Source organism: Theobroma cacao, chromosome 1 (assembly GCF_000208745.1).
Source record: "Theobroma cacao cultivar B97-61/B2 chromosome 1, Criollo_cocoa_genome_V2, whole genome shotgun sequence".
Taxonomy (NCBI): Eukaryota; Viridiplantae; Streptophyta; class Magnoliopsida; order Malvales; family Malvaceae; genus Theobroma; species Theobroma cacao.
The window spans coordinates 31365008-31388527 of record NC_030850.1 but is presented as its reverse complement, the minus strand read 5'-3'; the positions used below and the strand labels follow the sequence as shown (position 1 = coordinate 31388527).

The window sequence follows — 23520 nt, the reverse complement described above, 5'->3', positions numbered from 1 at the left end:
TTTATATTTACTTATTGCTTTATTTTTATTTCGTTATGTATTTTTGCTATGTAAGCACTTATTTATTTTACTATATGAAATTTTCCAAAATCCTATTTTTAGACCAACTAATTTTATTTTTTATTTCATAATTATTGTTTATTTATATATATTTTATTCGTTCCTTTTTATATTATTATTATGATTACCGAATTTATTGTTATCATTAATTTTCTATTTCTTTTATTTATATATTTTGATTAGTTGGTGATTATGTATAGATTTTTTATTTATTTAAAATTAAGGACATCAAAATCCCGAATTAAGACCCTCCCAACGTACTGATGAAGTCTTAATCAAAATCTCTAACCTAAAAAAATTCACTCGAAATTGCGACTTTTCACGTTCCGAATAGACATCCCATCATCGGTATTGATTCCAAATCAAACATTATATTTTTATACTTAATAATTTCATGCTAGATCTCATTCTTTTTATTTTATTTTATTTTTATTTATTTATTTATTGACTTTTTAAACCAAACCTAATTATAAATATTGATCATAAATATATTTTTTATTTTTGCTAATTTACCTAACCCATTTTCCTAAAATGGTGTAAAACTAAACCAAAATTACATTTTAATTAGGCAAAATGGGCTAGACCCAAAATCAATTAAAATAGGTCTATAAGCAAAGATGCAAAGGTTATACCTCTCTAGGCTAAGATTGGCCCAGCTCGAAGGCCCACAGAAGGCCCAAATCTGCTGCACCAGGTCCACTCCCTTAGGTCCACAATGCCGCTCTCCAAATGCACCATTTTGGTGCTAGAATGGCCACTTCCAGCTATACCCAAAATGGCGCATTTAGCACTCCTCTGTGCTTGGCTATAAAAGTTTTTCTCTTCTCTTTCTCTTTTTTTCCTTTTTTTTTATTCTTTCCCTATCATTTTTTTTCTCTAACCGTGATACTCTCCCTTCTCTCTATTTTTTCTCTCTTCTTTTTTTCTTCTCCTTGTTTTTTTTTCTTCTTTCTTTCTTGGCCCTCAGCTCTCCTTTCTCTCTTTTTCTTCCCGGCGTTGTTCCTTTCCTGCCAATGTCTCTCTTCTTTCTCTCTTTCCTTCCTCACCGGCACTTTCTCTCTCTTTCCCCTCTTTTTTCTTTTCTTTTTTCATTCTTTCTTTCTCACTCGTTTTCCACCGGTGATCACAAGATCAGGCCAAGTTCCCTTCTCTCTCTTCGCTGCAGATCGGTAGATCTAGCCCTTAAAATCTCCTTTTTTTTGCCTAAATCGGACCTCCCTTTTTGTGCCCTCAACCACCCAAAAAATAAGATCTCTCCCTCCTTTGAGTCACCGATTACCCAAGACCGAAACACCTCTCTAAAAATAAAAATCTATCTCTAAAAACCTAAACCAAGAAATCCTAAAAAAAACCACTCAACCTTTTTATTTTTCCATTGTATATTTTTTTGTATTTTTTAATTGTGAATTTTGATTTTTCTTTGATTGTGGCTAGGGTAGTCTGCTGGTAGTTTAGGAATTTTGTTTTGGTTTTTGTTTTTTGGTTTGGAAGATTTATGTTTTTGTTGTTTGAATTTGGCTTTTTGTTTATGAAAGATTAGGTTTTTTGAATCGTTTTTGCTCTTTCAAAAATCTCTCCCCCTTTGTTATTGAATCTGCCTCCCTTTTTAAGAGTCGAATTGTCCAAAATTTTGGACAATCCAGAGCATGATTTCACAAGTCCCCTGGCATAAGCAAGCCTAGGGCAGGTGATGATTAGAGGAGCTGATGTGATGGCCATAGTTCTGAAAAGCACTGACAGTGGGAGAGGGGTATGGGCAACCATGCTCTCTCTTCTTCTTTTTTTTTTACTTATTTATTTGATTTATTTGATTTATTTATTTATATGTTTTATTAATTATATTTGGGGCTCCTGGGAATGTGTCTACAGGCAAAATGGTGTTGTTGAACGTAAGCATCAACACCTTCTTGTTATAGCCAAAACCTTACTTTTTAGTCCAATTTACTTATAAAATTTTAGGGGGAATGCAACTCTTACTACAACATACATTATCAATAAAACACCTTCTAAGATTCTCCATGAAAAATCACCATACGAATGTCTTTTCCATAAGCCACCTTGTTGTACCTATTTTAGAGTATTTGGCAATTTGTGTTATGCTTCCATTTTAACACAACACAGAACCAAGTTTGATAAGAGAGCTCATAAATGTGTTTTTCTTAGTTATCCTAATGGTGTCAAAGGTTAGAAAATGTATGACATTGATGCACATAAAGCTCTTATTTCCAAGAATGTGGTTTTCATGTACATATCTTTCCATTCCAGCATATGAACCATGACACAGACCAGACTCCATTTTCTCAAACAATTGGTATGCATGACTCTGTTATTGGCCTTCTTACCCTCAATTTCAATATTTCAATTCCATCAACATCATTCACTAATGAATCATCTTCTTCTCAACCTATTTCACTTATACATGATGTTTCACCACCCACATCTGATGATTCTTTACCTAATTCACTTATTCAAGACAATATCATAGAACCTGTTTTTTCCAATTCATCTATAACTAATGATCATTCAACTAATCTTAGAAGAAGTACTATAGTCAAACAGGTTCCTAAGTACTTAGAGGTTTATAACAGTGATTTGTTTCATCATATAACTCAAGTTACTGCTCATCTTATTACAAATTACTCGTCAAATCATCAATCATCTCCTGCACACAAAGTCTTTACTACATCCTTATTAAAACTTTTTGAACCCACATCTTACCATGAAGCTGTTAAGATTTCTCATTAGAGAGATGCTATGATTGATGAGTTGAAAGCTCTTAAAGATAATGGTACACAAGAAATAGTACCTTTGCCACCTAATTCTCATGCTATTGGTTCCAAATAGGTACACAAAGTCAAAATGAATGCTGATGGCAGTGTGGAAAGGTACAAAGCATGTTTGGTTGCTAAGGGCTATAATCAAAAGGAAGGCTTTGATTATCAATAAACATTTAATCCTGTTGTTAAACAAACCACAATAAGAGTTTTGATGGCTTTAGTAGTAGCAAATAATTGGTTTTTTTCTTAATTAGATGTCAGTAATGAATTTCTTAATGGTGACTTGGAAGAAATGTATATATGCAGTAGGTTTAAGGTTTTTTTGTCAAAGGGGAGTATCCACCTGGTATTCATTAGTATGCAAGCTAAATAAGTCATTATATGGTCTTAAGCAAGCTTCAAGGCAGTGTAATTCTAAGTTTATTGCCTCATTAATACAATATGGTTATAAACAGTCATTATTAGATTATTCACTGTTTATTTTGCATACAAATGAAAGTGATTTTGTTGCCTTGTTGGTTTATGTAGATTACATACCATTAGGTAGTACTTCTGTCAAGGCAACAATTGATGTAAAGGTATACTTTAGTGAACAATTTAAACTGAAAAATCTTGAAACAATAAAGTATTTTTAAGGGTTGAATTTGCAAGGTCTCATGAAGGAATTTCACTATGTTAGAGTAAGTATGCACTGGGTTTGTTGGAAGAATATGGTTTACTTGGTAGCAAACCAATAACAACAACAATGGATTATAATGATAAGCTCAAGAAAATGGTAAAAACAGATAAAGGAGTGGATTCTACAAGGTATAGGTAGTTGATAGGGAAACTGCTATACTTGACCTTTACAAGGCCAGATATGTCATACACCATTCAAGTATTGTCCCAGTTCAGGGACAAGCCTAATGAAAAGCATGTATCTGCAGCACACAGAGTTTTGAAGTATTTGAAAGCTTCCCTATAGCAAGGAGTCCTGATGAAATCATATTCAGACCTAAAGATATCTACTTATTATGATAATGACTAAGATGGATGCCTAGACATAAGACAGTCAATGACTGGATATGGATTTTTTCTTAAAAATTCATTAGTAAGTTGAAAATCCAAGAAACAAGCAATGGTTACTCGTAGTTCAACTGAGGCTGAGTATAGGTCTATGGCCTCAACTTGCTGTGAAGTAATATGGTTGAAGAGTCTTTTAACAAACTTTGGAGTGATTCAATATTCAGCAATCAATCTTTATTATGACAATTTATCAGCCACCTATATTTGTAAAAATTCAATTTTTCATGAGCGTACTAAGCATATAAAGATGGGTTGTCATTTTATATGAGAAATGGTGCTCAATAATGTAATTGAACATATTCACATTTCAATTGAAGACCAGGTTGCAGACTTGTTTACCAAAGCAATATCACAAACTACTTGGCAAGATGCATGTTCATAATATACACTTGCATCTTGAAGGGGAATTAGCTAGGATAACTGTTCCTAATCTAAAGTGGAGCTCAGTTCGAATATGGAAAGCTTTGAATAGAGTTGGGACATGAAGAAAGAGTTACTCATAGTTGGTTCAGTGTCAAACTTGTAAATAAAGTAGTCCTCAGTTGTTTATTTAAAATAGTTGTTTTTACTTTTACTTTTACTTTTACTTTAGTATTGAGGTTGTTAGTTAGTTAGGCTGAACTAATTTTCCTTTTTTAGTTTAGTTAGCTGTTTTAAGTGAGTATAAAAGGCTTTGTTGTGTATTCATTTTTTAGTTAATAAAAAATCTGATTGAGAGCTTTTCTTAATTCCCTCCCATGGAACTTCTATGAAGTTTACAAATCAATTAAAAGAACATATTATTATATCAAGTGAGACAAAAATGAGAGATGAACATAAATTCCTTTTCTTTTTCAATTGAGATGGAAGAAACAAGATTACAATAAATGGATAGATTTGATTAGGTAAAATAGAATCAATTTAAAATATTGTTAAAAGTATTTTAAAAAATACGATTTTCATACAATAATAGGGGTAGATAAGATAAGTTTATAATACCCTATACTTTAATATGGTGGCTAATTGTGAAACCCCGACCTTCATAGATGCGTGACTAGAGGTAAACTGTTGAGTGCATTAAATTCATATATTTAATGGAAGATTAAATACCTAATTAGTCTAAGTTAGACTAGATTTATGATTGAATTTAGGTATTTTTATTTATTTTATTAGTTTAGTTTAATTTATGTTTAAATGTTTATTTTGAGTTAATGATGCTAGTTTTACGTTATTTATAATTATTTTATGTTTTTATAGGAGTAGAATAAAAAATAATTTCAATTAGTGAAGAAATGTGCATAATTAACTGTTGCTCTATTTGCATATGTTTCGGTTTTCAAGCATATCTCCCACTACAGAAGTCCAAATGACATGATTTTTAAACCATTAGAAAGCTAAAAGGTAGAGCTACAACTTTACCTAGTTCTTATTGGAAAGTGGTCAAAACCTTTGTCAAAGTGAAGGCACTGCACCATAAGAACAAAAAGAGGGCATTTTTGTAAATTCTGTGAAACTTTGATTGACTTTAGGATAAATATCTCATTTCTTTCAGCACCTTCTCCTCACTTCTAGCAGCTTCTTCTTCTTCCCATTTTTTTCCCTCACTAAACGTTTTCCCCCTTCCATGGAAAAAAAACCTTAAAGCCTCCATAACTTTCTCGAATTAACTCCGATTCTTATGCTTTTGTACACTTTTTCATAAGGTTTTCATACTCTGTCACTTTTACACCTCAAGAACCCTCAAAAGCTCTTCCTCTACACTTTCTCTCACTAGCTGAACATTTTGAGAGAGAGAGAGAGAGAGAGAGAGAGATAAACTTTCTTTGACAGCTTAGAAAAACTCTTAGAAAAGAATTCCACTATAAAGCCACTAAGGTGAGTAATGAGTTAGATTTGATTTTTGAGTTGTTGGTGATGGCCAGTAATTAGGTTTGTGGGCTGATTTATTGTTAAAGGTTATTTAATCATGTCTAGTGTGAACAATTACTACTTAAATGGTAATTGGAAGTTAGTTAGGAATAACTAGTAAAACTTAATTTAGGAAACAACTTTTGGAATGGTATTTATGTAAATTGAGTTGGTGTGATGCTATTGTGTGTGATAAGTTTCAACGCGACTTCACATCTCCATTCGGAGCATTAAACACAATTAGAGTCGATCAAAGCATCAACAAAGATATTATGAGTGAACTTGCATTAAAATGTTTTGGAATAAATGATTATATTCTTGATTGAACTATTTGGAATATTTTATTGGTTTTTCTTTAAAATTTGCATGGGAACAAACCCTTGATGAAACATTTTTATGTTGTGAAATATGAATGTGATGAACTCATGTGTTTTTATATTATGTGGATATGTGTGTTATGCTTTGAGTGATAATACTATATAATAGCTATAACCGTGCACGTGCAGTGTGAGAGTGCACGTGACGGTGCCGGTGGTGTGCGATGTGGGAGTGCATATGCTAGTAATGATGTGGGCAGGAGTGCGTGTGATGATATTGAAATGTGCGTGTAGGGAGAGCACATGATGATATTGAAATGTGCGTGTAGGGAGTGTACATGAGCTGAGTATGGCGACGATGGTGTACATGTGTATATATATATATATATATATGCTATAGACAAGTTATGAAAATAAAAAATATGATTGTATTATATGCTATAGAATGCCTTTCTGCTACAGCAAGAAACCTTCTGTTTTGCTTGTCTTTATTGGATATTTGTTGTAGTTTTCACTCTTTTCAACTCCATTGTGGATTATAAATCATTCATCTTAAGGGATTAAATAATCAAGGGTTGAATTAAAGGCTTTACAAGAAATTAAACTAAATTGCATTGTTTTTAAAATAAGTGCATTGTGTTTTCAAAATCTTTTCGTATCATTTGCTTGTTCCCTTTCTAAGTTCACTCACTGAGTTTATACTCATTATTTTCAACTTTTTGTTTTAGTTTTCAAGTTCGAAAGTAGTTAGATTTCTAGGCCGAGGTGCTTCCTCTTATCTATTTTTTGATAGGTCGTCCAGAGTCACTCCACTGACGGTCAAGGTCTTTGTATATGCACATATATGTTTAATGTGAATTGTTAAGATACATTTGGCAAACTATCTATGTATATTTTAATTTATGATGCCTGTGTGAGTATTTACTTGAGTTCTACAAATTGTCTTTAAAGAAATTAGCATCCAAACATTATTAAGTATAAATCTTAAAGAAATATGAATGATAGATGAACTAATATAAAGATTCATATAAGAAAGCTTACTTGGGCTTAGTGAACTGTGCCTTTTGGGTCTTTGCACCGGTCACAGCCCAGGATTGGGCTGTGACAAAGTTAAACCCATGTTTTGATATTGTAACAAATTATTGGTATCATAATTTGTTACTTTTATTTCAAATGTCTAATTCAACCAATGCATCAACGGAAGGCATGAATAAGAGGGAAGTGAATCACTCAAAAGAGGGTAATTGGGGCCGTTTCATATTCTGGAAGGCAATTCCAACTTTCTATGATAAATGTTTTGATCGGCTTTCCTTGAAATACATGCATAGTACGTTACTGACAAAAGATTAAGTAATGAAATATGAGTTTATGCACATGTTTTTAATCATGTTCTTCTCATTGTTCGTTTAACTTAAAGCAACATTTTTGCTAGGCCTTTCCCTTAACATGCATTTTTACTGTTTCTAGTAAGGCTGTGCCAAATTTGGGTTTTTTCTTTCTCTTTGTATCTCTTTTGTTTGTCAAAGTAGTCTCTGCCTCGCCTTTCTACGTGTATTTTGGGTCCAGAGTCTAAAGAAAAGATAATAGGGAAAAAACCCCATACGGGAGACGGCCAAACTCTGGGAACTCTCACTACAACAACATTAAACAACAAAAAGCGAAGAAAAATAATATTTGTCCGAAAACGATCATGGAGAAGATAGAGCATACCATGGTGACCACCAACGGCATAAATATGCACGTGGCATCGGTCGGTTCGGGTCCGGTAATCCTTTTCTTGCACGGCTTCCCCGAGCTCTGGTACTCCTGGCGGCACCAGCTTCTGTCGCTCTCTTCCCTTGGGTACCGTTGCGTGGCTCCCGATCTTCGTGGGTTCGGTGACACCGACGCGCCTCCCTCGGCGGCTTCGTACACTGTTTTCCACATCGTGGGGGATCTCGTGGGCCTCCTTGACGCGCTGGGTGTCGACAGTGTGTTTTTGGTGGGGCATGATTGGGGTGCGGTTATTGCTTGGTACTTTTGCCACTTCAGGCCTGACAGAGTCAAGGCTTTGGTCAACATGAGCGTGGCGTATCGGCCTAGGCACCGCAGCATGAAGCCCGTGGAAGGATTCAGGGCTTTGTTTGGTGACGATTACTATATTTGCAGGTTTCAGGTCATTGATTCAGCCACATGATTTTAAGTTACTTTCCTGTTTTATCTCCTTTGTTCAGAATTGCCCTCTTTCGTTTTTATGATTTTATTGGGTAAAACTAAAACTGGATTAAGTAAAATTACACTTTTAATGATCATTAATCAGTTGGTTGACTTTCTATTTACCTTGTCGAACTTTCTTCTTGCAAGTAAGTTTTGAAGCCATTATCACAATTCTCCATTTCCCCTCTTCTTCAATAATAATATTCTTCGATTGCTTGTTTTGGGGGAATTAGTTGAATTACTGTTATTATTAAGGATGGGAGTATGCACTTTTCTGCTAATTAAAGTAGCTTAGTAGTATTAATCATGTGATTTTGGAATTATTGGGTTGGCCTAACTGTTTTGTTAATGGATGTTTAGCATTTCTTTTGCTTTGGGGGGTGGGGTGTGGGGTAAAAGATTTTTAGCATTTAAGGTGCCGACCTTTAGGGCTCATTTAATGGTGTCTTGGATTACAGGCCCCATTGCTAACTTTTAAGATAACAAAATTCAGTGTCCCACTCCCACAACAACTTAGCATAAGAAGACAATCACAGGTTATGGGTTGACTTTTGATGATTTCTGCACATTTACAGACTTCTATCTTCATTCTATATGTTTCTAGGAGGAATAATAATTTGGCACAAATGGTAGCTGTGCGGTGTGATTAATGAAGGAGGCTATGGTCAACTCTGTCGGATCAAAGAATAACATTACAATGAAGCTTAGACTACCGTCCAGTTCACTTCAACTGGATATATGTCCCCACTGTTGTTTAAATGATTGCGACCACATTTAATATACCAGTTTTCTTCTTGTAACAGATTCAATATACAAATATTTCAAAAATTAGTATTCTAGTAGTTTGTGTGAATTAAGAACATAGATGCCGGGAATGCTCTCTGAGGTTTTCTTTTCTTCTTGTCAGTTATCTAAATTTATATATCTGTTCAACTTTTATTTTCAACTTTTATTTTCATTGTATGTATTCTTCATTATGCTGTAGGAACCTGGGGAGATTGAAGAAGACTTTGCTCAGATGGATACTGCAAAAATTATGAAGATATTCCTTACATCTCGCAATCCACGTCCGCCTTGTATACCTAAAGAAATAGGGTTCAGAGGGTATCCCGATCCTCCACCCTTACCCTCTTGGCTTTCAGAAGAAGACATAAATTACTTTGCTAGCAAATTTAATGAGAAGGGATTCACTGGAGGACTGAACTATTATCGAGCTTTGGATCTGTATGTGCATGCTGCTCTCATTTCTATTTTGTTGTTCTGATGAATCTTGACCGATATGCTAACTAGCTAATATTTTCTTGGTTCTTGATCCTTCTTCCATGCCTTTCGCTTATATTTTGGAACCCTGTTAAACTTCAGAAATTTTCTACTATATCATTAGATGAGGATTAGATAAACATGAAATTGGAGCCTAGATGTCTACAGTACTTGGTGGTGCAGTTATTTGAAGATGATGTTCATGCATGTCATTCAACATGTCTAGTTTCATTTTCTTGACATCACACATATAATGGACTAACACTAGTGGTTTTGTGAGCAGAGAATTGACCTTTTCCACCCATATTTCCTCATGCTCTTCATTTTGATTAGGAATTAGTAGAACCTGAGGACTCAATTCCTCAAGACTTGAAAAACTGTATCAATGGTGGAAGGGCCTGTCTGTGTAACCAAGTTAATCCAACTTTTCTTGTTGCAGAAGCTGGGAACTGATGGCACCATGGACTGGATTACAAATCAAAGTACCAGTTAAATTCATTGTGGGTGACCTGGACATTACCTACCACATCCCTGGTGCCAAGGAATATATACACAATGGCGGCTTCAAGAAAGATGTGCCCTTCTTGCAGGAAGTAGTTGTCATGGAAGGAGTAGCCCACTTTATCAACCAAGAAAAATCTGAGGAGATTAGCAAGCACATTTATGACTTCATCAAGAAATTCTGATTCTTGTCTTCTTTAGTATGCGGCTTCCCTTGAATTTCTGGCTCTAAAATAAGGTCTTAAGATGTTGCAATGCATCTAGGGAAACCATGGAGAATACAGAGTCTGTGATAAGGGTCAGACTAAGGGGTCGAAGCTAGTCTGTCCATTCAGTGTTTCAGTTCATTTGTCTAACGAACCCAAGCTTTAGTGAACTTCATAAAGCAACTTATTTCCAATTGAGATACTCCATTTAATATTACAAAGTAAAATGTGACTTAGCTTAACAGTTTACTACTAGCTTCAACTATCTTGTTTATCATAATGAGCCAGTACTCTAATATTAATGAGCAACTTGTCTCATTTATTCGGCAATCACTGATTAGGCCTAGGCATTGAGAAGGCCTGTCACCTGTGTACCTGACTATGTGTACCTGATTAGGTAAGTTCAGCAATCAGTATAGCCTAACCATAAATTCTCTTATCTCTTCCCTTCTCAACTACACAAGGAGTCACACCCAACCAGCCATGTATTTTATCTAAACAATCTAAATTCCAGGGAAAGGGGAACTCTAAACTCACAGAAACCCATTATTTACAAGAGGAACATAACATGTCAAGTGTCATCATCCACACCAACTCTATCAGTATTGTCTGCTTTGGTCCAACTTTACTGACACTAACACCTATGAGTTATTGTCAATTAATTTACGATTTTGTCCAACTTTACTGACACCCAATTTCACGGTTTTATCTTACAAAAAAAAAAACTCATAGATTAAAGTGATATGATTTTGTCCCACAAAAAAAACTTCATAGATTAAAAGTGATTTAAACCATTAAACGCCCCATCTCAATCAACTACATAATAAGGGTCGTTTAAACCATTAATCACCAACATAAAATTCATAACTCCCGTGTCAGACCATGATATCCTCCGAGCTTGCTTCCTTCATGTGACTTCATACGGTTCCCGCTGAGACTATGACACCAAGCCTAAGCCAAAATTATTTGAGTGTTCAAATAGTTGAGCATCGACAACGCCCAGACCATAACAACTAGAAAATACTTGCAAAACATCCAGGTTCAAGTAAAAATCTTGTGGCGTCCTTGCATGATTCAGAGCAGTATCGAACACCATAATCTCTAAGATATTTCATTCTGTAATGGCAACCCATAAGTCTTTCATAGAGATCCAAAAAACATGTTCAATCATCCTAAAATTTCCTTCATAAGATAGATTAGCTCATCCTTGCATGATTCAGAGCAATATGGACCATCACAATCTCTTAGATATTTCATTCTGTAATGGCAACCCATAAATCCTTCATAGAGATCCAAAAAAACATGTTCAATGATTCTAAAATTTCCTTCATAAGAAAAATTACAAAAGATTCGAAACTACAATTACGTTCCATGAAAGAGAAAAAGAACAGAAAAGGTGGAAAAAAGATCAAAAAACAAAAAAAAAAACAAAATGCCCGTTTTGATGATAATAGGTTGATAAGTAATTTTCTTCCAAGGCAGTTGAGAACTCAAACCCTGAAGCCTTTGCTGTTCCTTCTTCCTCTAGCCCTCTCAAATTTCCTTCCCTTTGACCGCACATAGGGCTTGGTGTGGCTGTGTGGCACACCAGGAGCTGGTCCAAAGTGCTTCACAGCCTCACGAGAATTCTTTGGCCCTCGGAGGAGAACCTGCAGATTTTCAGCATGGAATTTGAGTAAATTTTTCACCATACCAAAATGTTGATCAGTTTTCAAAACCAATGCCTTTTGTCAAACCCCTAATTAAAATGTAAAATATAAAGAGAAACAGGGGAATGATGTGTAAGAAATAATTTAATGGGTATAGTCTTAAAAAATCAAAATATTTCATACAGGGGTGGATTGCATAGATAAGAAGCTCCCAAAACGGTTCAGCCTTCTATCATCATGACCTAATTAGGAAGTCCATAACACTTGCACTATGTTTGGTACCAAAGAAGGAAATAGAGGGAAGGGAACAGGAAGAGGAAGAAAAAATTAAGGAAAGGAAGGAAAGTTTTGTGTGTGTGTGTGTGTGTATGTGTTTAGCATGAAGGATGGAAAATAAGAGGGAAAAGAGAGAGTAGGAGTAAAATTGTAAAGAAAAGAAAAAATTATTAACTTAAGAAACAATAGTGTTTTCCTCCCAGTTTTGGAAAGATTAGATTTGGGGAGAGGGAAAGATGCAAATCCATCCATTTTCCTTCCACTCTCCTATTTCCCTCCTACCAAATGAAAGAAAGAAACACTATGTTTCTTCCAATCCCTTTCTTACCTTACTCTTTCCCTCCTACCAAACATAGTCTTAAGAATGGCGAGTAAAAGAAAAGGTCTTAGGTTGAGTTCGACACACTTCAGTTTAACTAAGTATATTGAAACAACATAGAAGAGTTTGAAACTATGGAGATCTTAATAAATGAAGAATGAGACAAAATAAATAAAAGTTGCTGTAGCATACGCTTTCTTGTTACCCTAACACTTAAACCCACATCTATTTTAGTTTGTGGTACCTTGATTAAAGTATAAAAACAGAAAAAGATTATATGAGGAGCAGATCCACTCTACATGAGTAAGAAGAAAACAGCAATTCCTTAAAGATTCATAATATCCCAACAGCTAATGATATAATTTAAACAGTTACTGCAACCCCTCAACTGCAATATGCATATGGATAATCATACAGTTAACTACTCAATTCACAGCTGCATCGAATTCAGATGTCAAGTCTTGAAACATTTATCAATTTGTGCCATTAGCACTTTACCACTCCATACCAGTTTAAACTAGCAGGTGATATCATCTACCTTTCCTACCAAAAATAAAAAAACAGAGATTCGAAAGCTAGGAAAAAAAAGCCAACAATTCCGATAGCGAAAGCAAGCCAACAATTCCAATCCAAAACCTGATATTTTCAGCCTATGATTGAATAGCAAGCAATCACACAATGAAGAAAACTGAAGTCAGTGATCTGTATCAGAAAGCATACCGTGTTCTGACCAAGAGGTGCTCGAAGAGCAAGCTGGTCAAATGTCAAGCATTCTCCACCAGCCTTCTCGATCCTTGCCCTTGCTGTCTCGGTGAACCTTAGTGCAGTAACCTTCAGTGCCGGAACTTCATACACACGAATATCATCGGTGACAGTCCCAACAACCACAGCAATCTTATCCTCCTGGTCGGATCAAACCGATACCAACAATCAATCACTCATTACATGAAACTTTCAATAACAATTTCCAACAAAAAAAATGAAGCAATAGAAATATAATAAATAATAAATCTAATAAAACAAATTGAAAATAACTAAAAATCACCTTGCACTTCATGAATTCAATCAATCTGGAGAGAGACAAAGGTGGCTTGTTGACTTTGCTCATAAAAAGCCGCTTCAAAATCACCGCATTGAATTTGCTCCCAGTCCTTCTTACCAGAAACCGGTAAAGCTGCTCATAGATCCAACTCACTTTAAAAAAAATTCAAACTTCCTCTATTAAAAGGAACTTAATAACAAAAATAGCAACAACGAAATGAGACTGATAGAAGAACAAGAACCTTGACGAGGAGCTTGAGGTAGATATCATCGGACTTGGGAGCAGTTCTCTTAGACTTCTTGCTCTTGCCGCCGGCGACCAAGTCGATACCCTGAAATTGCAACAAAAAATAATAATGTCAAAAAGAAAACAGAAATGGCGCCGGTTTGTGTTAGAAATTTGGAGAGAAAAGAGATACCATTGCTGGTGCTGCTGCTTCAGGGTGGTTTTGGGGAGGGGGGGGGGGGGGGGGGGGGGGGGGGGGGGGGGGGGTGGAGGGGGNCGGCCCGCATTCTAAAAGTCTGCAGTTCCCCTCTTTTTGGGCAAACTTTGCACGCACTATGGGCCTTGTCCGAGAACATATCAAACTGCTTAGAGTTTAATGATTTAGCTAAGTTAATTAGAAGTATTACACTTGGTGGTATTTGATATTTTAAAATGTAATATGATTATAAGTAATATGATTATATAGAAAATAATATTACAGTATTTAGTATATAAGTAAAATAATGATTAAAATGTAAGAAAGATAATATTGCAACATTTGGTTTACAATTAATTTGTTGAGAATATAATGTTGATTTTTAAAATTACTCCTATTTATTAAAATGTAAGTTTAATATACTTGTATTTTTTATTATTAATTTTTATATAATATCATCTCTTAAATATATTTTTAATGTCATATAATTTATTTTTATTTCTTATTATAATCTTATTTTTTTAATATAATTTTTACATTATATATATTTTTTAATTTCTTTTACCTATATTATATAAATTTTAATTTCTTATATTTTATTTTATTTTATATTATATATTTTATTTTAACAATAACGTTACAAAATGTTTTTAACAAGGTAATAAAGTTGAAAAGTAAAAGTGTTTTTAAGAACATTGCAGTATGCAATGTAATGTGATTGCATTGGTTTTGGACTGTAATCGCATTACATCCTTTGATTATAATGTGATTACATTGCAATCTTACATTACAGTAGTCTGTTGCAAAACAAACACTGTAATATAATTTAATTAGGCACATTGCAGAGAATGTACTCTCACTTCTCTCATACCAAATTCTACCTTTTAATTAAGTTAATTCTTGCCCTAACTTTTTTGGATTATAGTTTAATGAATTAGTTCTTATTTCCATTACATTTTGTGGGCTATTTCACTGTACATGTAATTATAATTCATGGTTACAATTGTATATAAATAGGAATTTAACATAGTTTTTTTTAAAATAATAAATTTGATTATACATAGTAAAAGTTAGATAGTTTAATTTCACATTTGGATACAAGTTTTTTGTTTTGACCACTATATTTTGATAAATATCTAGGATAAAGACTACGAATAGAAAAAACTGATTGAATTAATTTGAGTTTGATTAATTCAATTCATTTACAACAATCAACAATTATTTTGATTTCTACTTAAAAAAAACAATTATTTTGATTTTTAAATTTTAATTTTTTTATTTATTCGGTTCGATTTGATGAGTAAACTTTATGATCAAATTGACTGAACATGAAATAAAATATTTTTAAATTATATATAAATACATATATATATATATATATACACACATTATTTTTAATAATTCTCAGTCATTGTTTTAATTTATTTTATTTAAGTTAATTTGTATTGTATGTTGTGTTGAGATGTTATGTTGGATTTGTTATGTTGAAATTTATATTTATATATTATCCTAATATGTTATTATATATTTTTTTAATTAATATGAATTCGAGTTCAATTTTCAAATATCAATTGAATCGATCAAAGTAGTTCAATTTTCGAATAATTTGATTTTCTTTAGAAATTTGATTCAATTTGGTTCTTGGAATTAACAAGTTCGATTTGTTTGACTTTCAGATTTTTAGTACAAAATCGATTGGACCAACGATTTGCACATCCATAATAAGGGTTAATACATGATAAAGTGTAAATGCATAATATTTGTTTATATACTATCCCTTAATCTTAAAGTGTCACTTTAGAATTATATAAAAATAAAATTTAAAATTTTTTAAAATAAATATTTTTAAGAATAAGAGTATTTATTTTTAAATATTTTTAACTTTTAAATTTATCTATTAATAAAATGATAATACTTGATTAAATGATAATGAATTAAATTTATACACTAATATTGCATCAAATAAAAACTTTTTTTAAAAATTGTTATTTTTTACATGGAATAATATATGATAATAAGTAACTCTTCCCTCTAAGAAAGACATTGCGAATTTTTCAATAAGGCATCAACCTTAATTTTTACATAATAAGGGTTAATATGCTGTCTGGCTATTGTGGTACATCGACCGATAGCCTAGAGGTACCACTTTTGTTGTGTTGGTGGGAATTTAATGAAAGCATGCGTATCTTTAATTTAAAAAAAAAAAAAAACGTTGCTGACTCATTTTTTCCACTCTTTGGCCTATAATAATGTATTGATTTCATGCAGATAATCATATTTTCTTTTTATTATTTTGGGGTAAACGGAAGTAATCGCTTTGATTATTTAATTCGGTAATTATTTATTCATAATTTCTGTTTAAAAAGTAAGACTGGAATCTCTTTCCCAAATTAAGAAATAAAAATTAGGACTGTGTAAACTGGAATCCGAAATTAAAGGAGAAGAATATCCTGTAATTGAAATTTCGCTCATTTGGTAAAAACATTTTGCAGACTGTGTGCCACCGAACAGTGAAAAAGACAATAGCAGAGTTTAAAAAAAAAAAAAAGCCTTAAATCCATTATGGTACATGAAACCGGAAACGCGAAAGCCAGCAACGGAATTTGATAGAATAGCAGGCAAGGTGGGTAGAAGAATGAAGGGAAAATCGTTGCTGGAAGTTGGAGCTGATGGTGTTGCAATCATCACCATCAACAACCCACCTCTTAATTTGCTCTCTGCTGATGGTTGGTATTATCTGTCTCCTACCTTTTCATCTACACTTTTCTTCTCTACTATCCAATCATTAATTCAAGAAAGTTACCCGTGCCAGACTTTGATTTCTGAAGCTTACCCTCTGTAAGCTGTTATTGTTTTCTTAATGGACCAGGCTTTGTCTCTCTAAGTTTTCTGATTTTCCGTAGTGCGAATTGATTTTCAGTGTTACTTAGCTTTAAGGAGAATGTTGAGCAGGCTCTGCTAAGGGACGATGTCAAAGCAATAGTTATTACCGGTAAACGTTGACTGGCACTACTCTGCATTATCTCCTGGGGAGAGGATATTTATCATTTGAATGTAACGTCTTGAATTATTAAAACAGGTTCAAAAGGGAAGTTTTCAGGAGGCTTTGATGTCACAGCTTTTGGGAAAAAGGGTGCATCAGATATTTCTTACTCTTCCTCTCTCTTTGTTTCTCACTGCCTTTGTATGATAGAGCAGGGCTCTGCGTGGACCCTAATATTATCTACTAATTTAATTATCCTCAATTTACCTCTGCATATCACAGGAAATCATGGAAAGCTTGGCTTTTGGTCAATTGAATTTATCACCGACATTTTAGAAGGTACAGTTATACACTCTTGAATTCTCTTATCTGCTATCAAGTTTTTCTGCAGGTCTCTTATAAATTTCTTTTGGGGTTTCTTAGCTGCCAGAAAACCCTTCGTAGCTGCTATTGATGGCCTTGCTTTAGGTGGGGGATTGGAGATTGCGCTGGTATGTTTTGAATGCAATAGGTGGCGACCTTACCACTTTCTATTAGTAGAAGTTCTGATGATTTACCTAATACCTTCTTAGGCCTGTCATGCACGCATATCAACATCTTCTGCACAACTGGCCCTGCCTGAGCTTCGGTATGGAATTCTTCCTGGATTTGGTGGTAAGGGCACGCTTATGTAGATGTAGATGATTATCATTTAATTTCCTAGGTCCTTTATGGAAGAATTTTTGGGCAGTTTAATTTTCCCCTCAAGAAAAAGCAAAATAAGCCTTTTTCCCTGACTTCTTTTCTTTTCAGTCTTATATTGATGTCTTATTTCAGGGACACAGCGCCTGCCACGCCTTGTAGGCCTTCATAAGGCTCTTGAAATGATCTTGGTATGATCACTCCTTTTGCATGCTCTATAGGAAGAAATCATGCTAATATTCTTAACATGCAAGCTTCATTTTCCCTCCCTTTCTAATTGATTTCTTACACTCGTACAGTTTCCCTTCTTTGGCTGCATATTGAGCAACAAAAGACTTCATAAGTAATTCTTCCTTTGTCTCTCTCTAGATGTCAAAATTTGTGAACGGAGATACTGCTAAGAGCTTAGGGCTTGTGGATGCCATTTCTTCTGCAGATGAGTTGATTACCACTGCTTGTCACTGGGCTAAAGACATTTTGAATTATAGAAGACCATGGGCTGCTAGTCTTTACAAAACAGACCGATTAGAGCCCTTGGCAGAGGCCAGGATGATCCTTAAGCATGCCAGAATGGAGGCCAAAAAACAATCTCCAAATCTCAAACACCCACTGGTCTGCATTGATGTAATTGAAGAAGGTTTAGTGCATGGTCCTCGTGCTGCACTTTGGAAGGTATATTTATGGTCATCTTTTTGGTTCCTACTGCAGATAATCTTATTGGTGTACAAGATGACATACTGATTTTTTAGGAGTCAGAGGCATTAGCAGAACTTCGGCAATCTGACACTTGCAGGAGTTTAGTCTACTTCTTCTTTGCCCAGAATAGAACCTCGAAGGTATACGGTCATAATAGCTATAATTGTTCTTGATCAAATCTGAAAGGGTTGTTGCTTCTCATAGTTATACCTTTTTACATCTGTACTCTGATGCTGATCTTTTGGCATGGTTGGTATCAAAACTTTGGTTGACTTTGTTGATAAGGGCTTAGTTGTGAATCAAATTTAAAAGTAGTTGATATAAACACATATTTCTGCAAAGTCAAACAAAATCAATCAAGCTACAGTTGTAGCTAAATTTCAATGCTTAAGATCATGTCTTGATTAGTTTGTAATGCTTAGGTTGCAAGTCAAAACTAAAAAAATTAATTGATATGAACATAATTATCTCCGAAAAATCAAACCAAATCATTTAAGCCCTATGATTGTAGCTATATTTCAATGCCTAAGGTTGTATCCTTATTAGTCTACATGCAACAAAACTTCTACTTTATTGATATTTTGAGCATTGATCTTGCTGAGGCATCCTTCGTACTCATCGAATTCTTATCCTTGGTCTAAATTGGTTAACAGATTCCTGGTATAACTGATCTGGGTTTAATCCCGAGGAAAGTGAAGACGGTTGCTGTTGTTGGTGGAGGAATAATGGGTTCTTCAATAGTAACAGCATTCATTCTTAGTAATTACTCCGTCATTTTGAAAGAAGTGAATGAAAAGGCCCTGCTGGCTGGAATTGAAAGAGTTAAAGGTGACAGCAAACATTTATTTAGGTGAAAGATCTCTTCCCCCCTTCTCCCCCCCTCCCAACCCCACTCCCCGTCTGCCTGTCACCCAAGAGCTTTTTGTTCGAACTTTTTCTGCTGTTATAACTTGTCTCTCTTTTTCTGTTTTTCCTCCAGTAAATTTGCAAGACCATGTCAATAAAGGAAAATTGGCAAAAGCGAAGCTTGACAAAATCCTCTGTCTCTTTAAAGGTGTTCTCCACTATGAAGGTTTTAGAGAAGTGGATATGGTTATCGAGGTATTTACTGTGAACCAATTGTTGTTTGAATCTCTCTCTCTCTCTGTCTCCCCTCTCCCTCCTTTCCCCCAAACATACATCCAATCCACTGCATTCTAGGCTTCTAGCTGTTGCTAGTAGCTCTGAAGTAGAGCTTGTTTAAGTGAAACACTAAGCATAAAGAACTGGAGTGATGAGATAATGTTGGTCCAGAAAATTGAGAGATGAGCATTTATATCCACCTTGTTTGCTGACCTGCAACAGCTATCTTCTACTGGCTACTCCTACCCTTCCCTGGATCTATCGCTAAAGCTACCATTAAAGCTTGGGACAATTTCCTGATATAGAAGAGATATACGTATAAAATATGTGGAAAAATGCAAAAAGTTGAAACCCCTAAGAGAAAAGTTGGGGAAAGTGATGGTGGAGGGAAGATAACATGGAACAAATAAAACATTGAAATATAGAACAGCAAGAGAAAGCGAATTCGAGAATAAAATAATTATTTTTAGATTTGAGGTTGTCAAGAACACTCACTTTCTTTAATGGTTGTTTTATTTTTTGGTTTCCTTTGGTGTTTTAAGCAGGCTGTGAGTGAAAATACTTATTTAAAGCAGAAAATTTTTGCCGAGCTTGAAAGATATTGCCCACCACATTGCATACTTGCTAGCAGTTCTTCCATGATAAACTTGAATTTAATCGGTGAACGGACAAAATCGCAAAATCGTATTGTTGGGACTCATTTTTTCAGGTATCTTTGCTTTGTGCTTCTTTTGGTTTTAGTTTCCAACTTAGCATTGATGTTTGCTTTTGATGCAGTCAAGCTCATCTCATGCCACTCCTGGAGATAGTTCGAACAGAAAAAACATCTCCTCAGGTCATTGTTGACTTACTAGCTATTGGAAAGAAGATGAGGAAAATTCCATTAGTCGTCCGCAATTACACTGGATTTGCAATTAACAGGATGTTCTTTCCTTATTCACAAGCAGCTATGAGGCTTGTTGAACATGGTGTTGATCTCTATCAGATTGACCAGGCAGTTACTGGGTTTGGAATGACAATGGGGCCATTTAGGTGCTTTTAAAAGTGAAAAGAATAGTATCTAGGTTCTAGTTTAATTGCTGCTAATAATAATTCTGTTCCCAAAAGAAAGGAGAGTGTTTGGTTTTAAGTTTTTCCAACAATCTGCATCATTATTCTCTTTATGCTTTTAGCACCTTGGCCAAAATTTTGATTTAGTACCCATCATCTTGGCTCTAATATTTGTGTTCTTGATGCAGAATGATTGATTTTGTTGGTTTTGGGGTTGTAACTGCAATGAAGGCCCAATTCAGCAAGAATTCAGGAGAAACATACTATGAATCAAAGCTGATTTCAGTCATGCAAGAGGACAACCGAACTGGTATGTTGTCTGCCTCTTTCCTGAAAGTAACTGACAATCATTTTTTGGCACCTCTATTGGGCCAGAAACTGACCAATGGAAATGGTTATTGAGTATCCTCCTCCTCTTTCTATTTATGAGGCTTATACTGCTCAAGTATCATAGTTTGATCTCTATTTCCTGTTTCAGGTGGAACTACACAAAAAGGTTTCTACATGTATGACAGCGAGTCCAAGGTTACCCCTAATCCTGATATTAAGAAGTATGTCAACAAGGCCAGGAGCATCTCCGGTATTAGTGTTGATTATGAGGTTATTTACCTCCCCTTTCTGTTCATTTACATGAATTTGTTAAGTTATATTTCTTTTGTCAGGTTCCATGATTGAGCTGATAACAAGTTGGGCATAAAGTAACTGTTATAAGACTCTACCTTTTTCTTTTTAAAATTTCCCTGAACTTATTATTGACAAGTTCTATATTGCTTCTGTCTCTGTGTGGATTACTGAATGTCTAACTTGAAATTCCCTCCCTACTCTTTCTGCCTCTCTTTGTGTGGGCATTGACATCTGGTGGCTTTGAATTTTTACTCAGTTGATGAAGTTGTCTGATGAAGAGATAGTTGAAATGATCCTTTTCCCTGTTGTCAATGAGGCATGCTGCCTTCTTGAGGACAGAATTGTTGTCAAGGCATCGGATCTTGATATTGCTTCTGTTAAGGGCATGGGGTTCCCAGAATATAGGTTTGTGCTCCCCTTCCTTTTTTCTTTTTTAGATGGTTGGATATTTAATTTCTAGTTTTAATTCAAATGATGAATGTCTTAGGGGAGGAATCATTTTTTGGGCCGATACGCTTGGATCAACGTATATATGTTCAAAATTGGAGAAATGGTCAAAGACTTATGGAGCATTCTTCAATCCCTGTCGCTACTTAGTAGAAAGAGCTTCCAAGAGAATGTCTCTGGTAAGCTGTTAACATACCTTCTGTTCCTTGATTCGTAATTTGAACAACAGGCACAACCTGCTGCATCTGCATAAACAGGATCCAGCTTTTAGTTGATTCAGTGGAGAACCCTCTGCAAGTTGCACAGTTTTTATTAATATTCATGCCTGCATCTTGATCACGCCTTTTATTGGACTAATTCTCTTATGGCATGATTCACCTTTTCTTTTTAAGACAAACATAACCATTTTTAATTCAAGAACCATCACTTATTTACTTGGTGTATATTTCATCTTGCTAAGTTAATTGTTTGGAGATCAGGGCATCTACATGGGCATCCTTCTTTGATTAATGTAGTCCCTCTTCAGAGTCACTCACCACCTTTTACTTCACTATTTAATTCTTTTTCTTTGTTCCCTCAAGTCAATACCCGAATTTTCATCACTGTCTTGATCAATTCCCCCATTTTTCAAAATAATTATTAAGACCAAAATGCTACCTTTTAATTAATTTACAACCTTTGAATATTGCATATATTCTAACTTTAGCATTAAGTAATACCTTATTTAAATAATTGTGCAAATGCATAAACTGTTGCTCACTGCAGGGGGGCGTGGGGCAAGCGAGGTCTCAACTATAAGACCAATGTGGTCGTCAACAACATGCAGCTTGATTATCAGTCTTTTCGTTGCATGCAAATAATCACCCCTTTCATCTGTGTTACATACTGAAAAGCACTAGTTCAAGGGAAGAAGTTGATCTTATGATTTACTAATCTTGCAAATGGAGTCACTATCATCGAACTAGCATAAACCGTGCACCAGATTGAACCTGATCTGTACAGCTTGCTACCTCGGTGACTCGACTGCCATGCCACAAGACAGTCAGAGCTTAAGAGCCTGCTATTATTATACAGTTGATGGATGGCCATCCTTTGTCAACTTTGATAATTATTTATGTTTCCATTAATATACATATATTCTATGTTATGTAGCTTAAAGATAACTGTTGATTTTTCTTTAGGTGAAACCGGCTTGAAAGAAATGGTTCGTTTTATCAACCATCAACGCCTCTGTGGGCCATGATTCTGCTCCTTTTGGTTGGCATATATAAATGCAGAACTAGCTGGAGAACTACATGTCTAGTAACTAATCACGGCCATAATTGCAATTCTTAAGTCATTACAGGCTATCTCGGGATTCTTTTATTTGGTTTTCTGTTTCCTTTAAGCGATATTGAGAGGTAAAAAACCCATTTGTATTCTTGCCTTTTCGTGAACCTTTACTAGCTTTCCCGGTAGTGACAAGAAGACAAGAACAGAACTCGAAATTATACATCTTCTGCCATGTAAATTTCAAGCGATTACGTTCGTTGGTAATCATTTATTGATTGTTAGTTGTATGAAATCATGAAGTCCAGCTGACGTGATCCAAGAGTACAGATGTCTGAATTTTACGGTTAACTGTATCCATCAAGAAATTGATAGGAGATTTCTTGATAATGAAATTTATATTTAGTTATTATCATTTTCTTTTGTTTTATCAATGAATTACAATTAATCATATTATCAAAAATCTTGCCTTTGTAATTAGGAGGAATAAAACAAAGATATTATTCATCAAAAAAAAGTCATGAAATTTAGGACAAACTTCCACGAAGGTAAGTCGCTGGCTTGCTTAACATAGAAGAATTATCGTCATTTTATTTTACATTTCTTTGAAGACATCTCTACGGCCGCCACGCCGTCGAATTTACCAAACGTGGCAACGTCAAACGAGTCTCC

The 23520-nt window shown here is 34.7% G+C and overlaps 3 protein-coding genes across 4 annotated transcripts; 2 read left to right on the top strand and 1 right to left on the bottom strand.

Annotated features, from left to right (window-relative positions):
• LOC18613592 (bifunctional epoxide hydrolase 2) lies at positions 7628-10518 on the top strand. The gene is made up of 3 exons (XM_007050915.2): positions 7628-8261; positions 9288-9526; positions 10002-10518. Exons 1-3 carry the CDS (start codon positions 7797-7799, stop codon positions 10246-10248), a joined length of 951 nt encoding a protein of 316 aa, XP_007050977.1. The 5' UTR covers positions 7628-7796; the 3' UTR covers positions 10249-10518.
• Positions 11437-14034, bottom strand: LOC18613591 (60S ribosomal protein L18-2). The gene is made up of 5 exons (XM_007050912.2): positions 13974-14034; positions 13797-13886; positions 13559-13687; positions 13234-13416; positions 11437-11918 (listed from the first exon to the last, which is right to left on the bottom strand). Exons 1-5 carry the CDS (start codon positions 13974-13976, stop codon positions 11760-11762), a joined length of 564 nt encoding a protein of 187 aa, XP_007050974.1. The 5' UTR covers positions 13977-14034; the 3' UTR covers positions 11437-11759.
• On the top strand, positions 16382-23160 carry LOC18613590 (glyoxysomal fatty acid beta-oxidation multifunctional protein MFP-a). 2 transcript variants are annotated; one of them, XM_018114192.1, is made up of 18 exons: positions 16382-16702; positions 16897-16968; positions 17056-17109; positions 17242-17298; positions 17383-17450; positions 17532-17613; positions 17776-17831; positions 18010-18312; positions 18390-18476; positions 18990-19164; positions 19316-19437; positions 20004-20167; positions 20236-20490; positions 20697-20818; positions 20987-21108; positions 21389-21537; positions 21620-21758; positions 22345-23160. In XM_018114192.1, exons 1-18 carry the CDS (start codon positions 16546-16548, stop codon positions 22375-22377), a joined length of 2217 nt encoding a protein of 738 aa, XP_017969681.1. In that variant the 5' UTR covers positions 16382-16545; the 3' UTR covers positions 22378-23160. The 2 variants fall into 2 exon arrangements, with proteins under 2 accessions (XP_017969681.1, XP_017969680.1); XM_018114191.1 differs by having other exon boundaries at positions 17056-17298.